At 39.6% G+C, this 7,454-nt stretch overlaps 1 gene segment (V, D, J or C); it reads left to right on the top strand.

Annotated features, from left to right (window-relative positions):
- The first annotated feature begins 5,017 nt into the window (after positions 1 to 5,017).
- LOC114688477 lies at positions 5,018 to 5,536 on the top strand. The segment is given in 2 exon segments: positions 5,018 to 5,121; positions 5,205 to 5,536. Coding segments are annotated over 2 exon segments (378 nt in total).
- The last annotated feature ends 1,918 nt before the right edge of the window (positions 5,537 to 7,454 follow it).

Here is a 7,454-nt window from a genome sequence, read left to right as displayed (position 1 = left end):
GGTGGTCAATGCAACTTTTGAGCATCACAAATATGGTTGATCCTAAGGAGGTTTAGATGATCCTTGAATCCTTAAAGTGTGGTCTACTTTAATAAACAAGAATGCGGTGACTAGATTCTCACTGGGATGAAAGAGCTCTATCTGCACAGGTGCCAAGATTAGCAGGGAATGCATTTCTCTGGACAGGTATAGTACTTGAACCTCATCCTCCCATTGACTAACATAAAAAGTCTCTCTGTTCTGTCTCAAAAAGGATAAGGTCTTGATCTGAGAAATACCATTCCTCATGTTTACATACATAACAGAGATTGTGATCGTAAATACAGGGATATCCACTCAAGCAAGTGTTCCACATTAGTCCTCATTTATCCAAAGTCCCTGAACACACAAGCTCTCACTGTGGACTGAAGTAGATCATCCTCTACATGGTGGCAGCAGCTATAAGTAAGTACATTCCTAGGAGAAGGCCTAATGGGGAGCCAGAGACTGAAGTGATCATAGCATCCTTTCTATATGTGATGTCCATTTCTAGGTTCAGCTGCAGTATTCTGGAGATGGGCTGAGGATTTCTGGAGATTCAGTAAAGTTTTCCTGTAAGGACTTTGACTCAGATAGCTTCCCTATGTCCTATATGAATTGAGTGAGGCAGAACCTAGACGAGCTTGAAACGATTGCATGGATACTCCCAATCATTGGCCAAAGAAACTAAGGGAAGAAGTTTTAGGACAGAGCCACACTAGATGCAGACCCAAGATCCAACACAGTGTACATGGAGCTCAGCTATCTATTACTGTGCGAAGATCACTGTCAAAGCACACATCTGATGTGTGTCAGAAACCCTGAAGGAGCAGGAAGCTACTTGGAGTTGAAAGGACAGGAAAGAGTAGCCTGAAGACTTTCTCAGAACTTGTGGTTAAATACTGAGGAAAGGAACAACAGACTAAGGATTAATTATATTACATGAAGAATTTTACTAGCCACACTGCATGCAAGATTCAGAGAGCAGGATTTTTAAATTAGGGAACTTGATCCATACATTCTTTTGAAGATATAAATGTGAGCATGTGGTGACCATAACTGAATCAATACATTGGAGTAGAAATGTTTGATCACATTTCACATCGATGTCAAATTCTTAGATGACCAATGTTGCTGTTGAGTTTTTATTAACAAAATTAATTCATCAAATGAGTTCATAATTCTGAGCATTTAGGAATAGGTTTTGAAACTAAGCTGTGATCACTTATTCCACATTCATAGTCTTGTCCAGTTTCAATACCTGCCTTGTAATCACAGCCTGTTACAGAACAGTGAACACAGTGACACAAGACGTTCTCCTCCAGTCTTTGGGATACATGGGTTTCACAATCATCCTCAGTGCTTTTCTCAAGACTGTTTAGTAGTTAGTGTTGCTGCTTCATGACATTTTCCCAGAGGAATCATCTTCAGAATTTGTCTATAACTTCCTGCAGAGGTAAGTTACAGAGTGGACCCTCCAGAGATGTCCAGAAACATCTCTAAACTGGGTCTTCCTGCATCTTAGATATCTGACCACTGAGAAAACCATAGTGCATCAAACTGTGGGAGAATCACAGTGAGGAGATGTGAGCCTGTTTCCAGACACAATCCTCCGCATGGAGGGCTTCAGAAATTGTATAAGTGGTGCTCAGGTCCTTAAGTGGTGTTTAGAAAAGTAAAACACAGCACAATTACAGAAGGAATTCCTGGAATTTATGATTATGAAAACAGGGCCAAGCCAGAGGAGAAGGGAAAATAATCCACAGACCAAAGAGATAATGGGAAAAAAGATAGAAATAAATGTGTGATGTGTGAGAATTTTGTGATTGGATGACATTGTAAGAGGAGGATAACTCTATGCTATTTAAGTAAGCATGCACTACTGTCCATTGCAATCTATGATAGACATCAGAATCTCATGTACTGAAATGCAGGTTTATAGACCTTACTCAGCCCAACAGAGATTCTGTAAAGCCAACACAGAACCATCCAGTACCCTGAACTATAGGAATAAGTGTTCCTCTACAATGAGAAGTGGGTGTTGCCTTGTGAACCAACAGTCCACATGACATCATATCAATTCTGACCAGTGACAGAAGAGAAGACATGTACCAGACTGGTCCCAGCTTCTTTTATCCTGTAACATTAGGTACATCTGATTCATGACCTGATATTAGAGCAAATGTACATGAATAACCTGAATTTATGTAGTATATTTTTGCTTTAATATTGTAGCAATACTTCAGATATTTAAACACACATGCACACATATCCCTACATAGTGCTATTGGATTGTTCCATCCCTGGGAGCATATCCCAAATCCACCATTTTTTTATGAAAATTTTCAGCTTCTGAAAAGCTTAATTAACACATGCTCTTTTTAAGAATAAGAGGACTCAGTACTTGGAATGGTAGATGTGGAGAGATAAAGCCGTGTAAGTACACATATCCTCCACCCAAGAGGATCCTTGTCAAGCAGATCTCCTCTTTCCCCTATTCCTTTAAATGTCAGTGAAGGCAGTGTGGAAAACAAATTGAGTCACAGTGCATATTTGATTCATTTCTACTTCCTTATTATGCAAGTGAATTTTTTGAAATTGCTAACTTTTCCATGAGTACCACAGTGGTTTGTACTCTTTCTGTCAACCCCTTTATCTACATGTCTTAGGAGTTCATATGTAGATACATGGGGGGGCTGCATCTGAGCTTCACACTCATTATGGTTCTCTGACATCATGTGCTCTGCCCCAGGTACAGTCTGAAGAAGGTAGTCAAGACTTTGTTCTCTCCTTTTGTCCCCTTACTGCAAGTGGGAACTGCTAGAGATGGATCCAACTGTCACCAGGGAGGAGCCTGACATCGAGAGGGGCATTGATCATAGTATAGGGACAAATTAACATCAATCTCTGATTCATCTAGTCAGCATCTTCAGATAAACAGGAGCCATTTCTGCCTGCACCTGAGCTCTGTGAGCACTGAAGTTTCAGGGATCTGTTACTGCTGCAGGAAGACAGTACAACTTCAGTGTAAGCCAGGACAGACCAACCTGCAGGGGAGCTCCTGACCAGCAGGGGGCACAATGGAACCAAGAATCCCCAGTAGAGGGTGAAGGTGGAATGAAGGGGACTCTACCCTCTGTGGTTTCCTTTCTTACTAGCTGACATGCACCTACTGTGATTGCCATGTGATGTCTCCATGCTCAAACACAGTAAAGATTATTTGTTAAATTCTTTACAGGTTTGTATTTTCTTGTTTATTTTATTCGGTTTTCATTTACTTTTTACAATTTTTTCAAAAATTTCATGCCATGAATTCTCATTCTACTCCTTCCAAATCTTTCCTATATCCTCTCCAACCCAACTCCACAGTCTGTCTTTCTCTCTGTAGGGAAAAAACAGACAAAAAAGCTTTTAAAAAAGAGATTAAAATCAAACAAAACTAAAACAATAAATATTCAGACACAAGCATACACAAAATCCTAAAAAAAATACTCTGACTGTGACATATAGGTAAAAGCCAAGTGATACAAAAAGTGCACATTGTGATAGAAAACATCTATATTTTGATACAGTGAGTTCATTTTGGTTTTTGAGAGCCTGTGAAGTTGCTGAGCAGGTAAACGTGTCTACTGGAAAGATTAGCAATATCAGTTTGATTGCTTGGACCCACATGATAGGATACAAGAATTGAATTCCATAAGTTGTCCTCTGAGGATCGCACAAACAGCTTGGTGTATGTGTGCCCTGTTCTCTCCATTAAAGATAGTATAACAATTTTTAAAACTGTTGCATAAATGGAGATGGAGATAAACTCCAGAGGACCCATGTCAAGCTGAGGATCCATTGGCATTTGATGACTGATGAGGAAAATATAGTCAATTTGCTTTGGAAGGTTTCTGGAGGTTTCCTATGTACCAGAGAAAGAACCCACTTATGTGTATATAGATAGCACTGATTGAACTCATTGCATTATGAGTTAATAAATAAGAGGTCAGGAAGTTGGGAGAGAGTCTTATTGGAAAGTCCCAAGAGGAACCAAAGGGCATAGTGGCTGTAGATACGATCATATTATATTTTATACATGGATTAAAATTTCAAAGAATATAAATTGTGAAATGTAAAAATAACAATTTGATATGTGTTTAGAATTTTTATACACATGTATTTTCTACGTTGCGTGTATTTCTGCCATAATCTCTACCCTTCATTTTCCTTCCCCTCCTACTTTGCTTTTATTCTACTAAACCATTTCACTTATACTTCACCATGTGTTTGTATTCCTAGTTGTACGTAAGTATGAAATATCTAAGAACTACTAATGAGAGTCTCATTTAATGTCTGTGTTTCTGAGATGGTCTAAATAAGTTTATCACTAGTTGCATCCTATAACTTATGAAGTTCCATACTGCTTGCAGGTAAAAAACTTGTTTGTTGTTTATATGAACATGTCTTCTTGGTGAAATTGTGTATTGACAGACAAATAGTTAATTCCACAATGTAGTTATTTTGATGTTTTTTGCAATAATCATTGTTGTGCAAATATTTCTGAAGTGTATTTACTTTGTGTCATTTGGAAGAGTTCTTTGGTATATAAACTGTTGGAAAGGCAAATATTAATTGCATATATCTGAAATGAGGTTGTAAATTTCAAACTTAGGAGCTTTCAAATTTCTTCTCTCTCTCATTATTATCACAACCAACATCTGCAAATTAATCTCATAACCTTGTCACAAAGTGGAGCATCTGCCTCAGGCCTGAAATATATTAAGAACTTAGGTCCTGATGCTATTTCCTCAGCATGTTCACAGGGCTCAGGGAAGGAGTATATTATACATTTCCTCAGAGAGGATTATGACTTGGCCCTCAGCATCCTGCTGTCTGACTCAAGTGTTCTCTACCTTCTTCTCCAGCTGTACTAGAACCTTATCTAAGAAGTACCCTGCTCATGAATATGCAAATCACATGAGACTATGATAGTAATTACAGAGATGTCCACACCCTAGAACAGCATATGATCAGTGTCCTCTCCACAATCACTGAGTACACAGATCCTCACCATGGGATGGAGCTGGATCATCCTCTTCCTCCTGTCAGTAACTACAGGTAAGGGGCTTTCCAGTTCCAAACCTGAAGAAGGAACAGGGACTGAGGTGACAATGACATCCACTCTGCCTTTCTCTCCACAGGTGTCCACTGCCAGGTCCAGCTGCAGCAGTCTGGTCCTGAGCTGAGGAAACCTGGGGACACAGTGAAGTTGTCCTGCAAGGCTTCAGGCTACACTTTCACTAGCAACACTATGCACTGGGTGAAGCAGAGTCCTGGACAGGGCCTGGAGTGGATTGGAGGTATTTATCCTGGAAATGGCGATACTGGCTACAATCAGAAGTATAAGGGCAAGGCCACACTGACTGCAGACACATCCTCCAGCACAGCCTACATGGATCTCAGCAGCCTGACATCTGAGGACTCTGCGGTCTACTATTGTGCAAGAGACACAGTGTTGCAGCCCACATCCTGAGTGTGTCAGAAACCCTGGGGGAGCAGGAAGCTGCCCTGGGACTGAGATAACAGAGAAGATTAGCCTGGAAACTAGCTCAAAAATATTCATTCTTAGTTTTCCTTTGTCTGTTATTTCACAGTCTTATAGGGTCTTTGTCAACTTTTCAAAAGGACTGTTAGGAATAAAATGATACTGATTCAGGAGGCATTAGAGTACACTGTAGGTAGAAGTTTATTGGTCCTCCCTGGCCCTGTGGTCCAGACTAATCTTTCCCATCCTCAGTCCCACAGCTGCTTATAAAATAATCACTTAACGGCTTTATATTAATTACAAACTGTGTGGCCTATGGCTCAAGCTTCTCCTTAGGTAGTTCTTATAATTTAAATCAATCTATTTCTATTAATCTATGTATCGCCACATGTTCAAGGTGGCTTTACCTGTGTCCCACCCATTACATGTTGCTTCTTGGACAGCAGCTGGTGTCTCCCTGGACTCTACCCTTCTTTGTCTCATCTTCAGTTTGAATGTACAGCCTAACTTTATCCAGCTCTGCTATAGAACAATGCAGCTTTATTTATTATCCAATGGGAGCCACACATATTCATAGCATACAGAAAGATATCCCACAGCATTATACCGTACTTTGACCAACTGTTTACCAGTGACCACTTTCACTGACATGATTCTTTTTTAATAAAGCAAAACAGGACAAGCTGTGGCAACACATTATGATACAAATATCTCTTAAATCTAAGGGACTCGAACTGTTGCTGGAGTGGCTGGGAATAAATTATAATATGAGTTACGCCAGTAAAAGAGAAATTAACAGATTTAATGTGCACAAACAAAGCCCCTTTCATAGTCCAATTTTGTTTGACTAAATCAAGCAAAAGCAGTTTGTTGTAAGGGATCCCCATAGATTTTGGGGTAGATGCTTTAATCTCTGCTATGAAATTCAATTTTATATCTTTACTTATTGAGACATCTGATCATGAATTGCTTTTGACAGTAGTAATCGAATCTCTTATTGTTTTAGGATTAGGGATGGAGCTGAGTGTCATATTGTGGAGTTCCCAGGGTGTGGAGTCTGATACTTTGACAACATGCTGGGCTCTTGCTCAGATAGTTCTGGGAAAGAGCAGTGGATTCCAAGCTGGGAAGTAGAGACCTGATCCTGTCATCAGCAACCCTGGGTGCTCATTCCCGTTTCCTGAAATTGGATTCTCTTTATCACCACTGTCCACACAGACTGGACCAGTGAAAATGCATCTTACATTGTACAGGTATTTTAGGGGGAGGTTTACTATATTGATGACAATTAGCAAGTTTTAATTTGTATTATTTTTGTAAATGGCCTCTTCCCTCCACATAGGAGGCCACAAGGACACAGCCAGAATCTAAGCCTTATGCTTCTCTGTGGCATCATTTTGACATGCTTTTACTAAATCAGCAATAGTAGTGGAAGTATTAGTAACTTCAGAATGAAGATTTCTACAGTTAAAGTTTGCATTTTAATATGTAATTAAAAAAGACAAGGTGGAAGCAGCTTCTTTATTATCTGTCTTCTGCTCCATAGCTTGTTGCAGATGATGGACAAAGTCATAAAGGGCTCTGTAGATTTCTGTCTATTGTGGAAAAGATGCCTGTGGGAATATTTATATCAGGAACTTTATTCCAAACCTTTATAGCAGTTTGGTGTTTTGGCTGTGAATCACGTGAAGGCTGGGAAGCAGTTGGGCCACGGTTTGGAAGTTCCCTTGTCTGTTAAACTGAATGACAAGTAATGTTTATACTGGTTCCTGAGTTTGTTCATGAGCAACAGTGGACACACATTTGTCCATCCATTAATGTAGCTACAGACTAAAGTCAAGGGTAGTGAGAATTGTTTACATAAGGGCTTGTCAGGCTAAGGGTATTATTTCGTAAATATTTTGAA

Source organism: Peromyscus leucopus, unplaced genomic scaffold (genome assembly GCF_004664715.2).
Source record: "Peromyscus leucopus breed LL Stock unplaced genomic scaffold, UCI_PerLeu_2.1 scaffold_1379, whole genome shotgun sequence".
Classification (NCBI taxonomy): domain Eukaryota; kingdom Metazoa; phylum Chordata; class Mammalia; order Rodentia; family Cricetidae; genus Peromyscus; species Peromyscus leucopus.
Note: the sequence above shows the minus strand (reverse complement) of the source record. Positions and strands in the feature narration are given on the sequence as shown.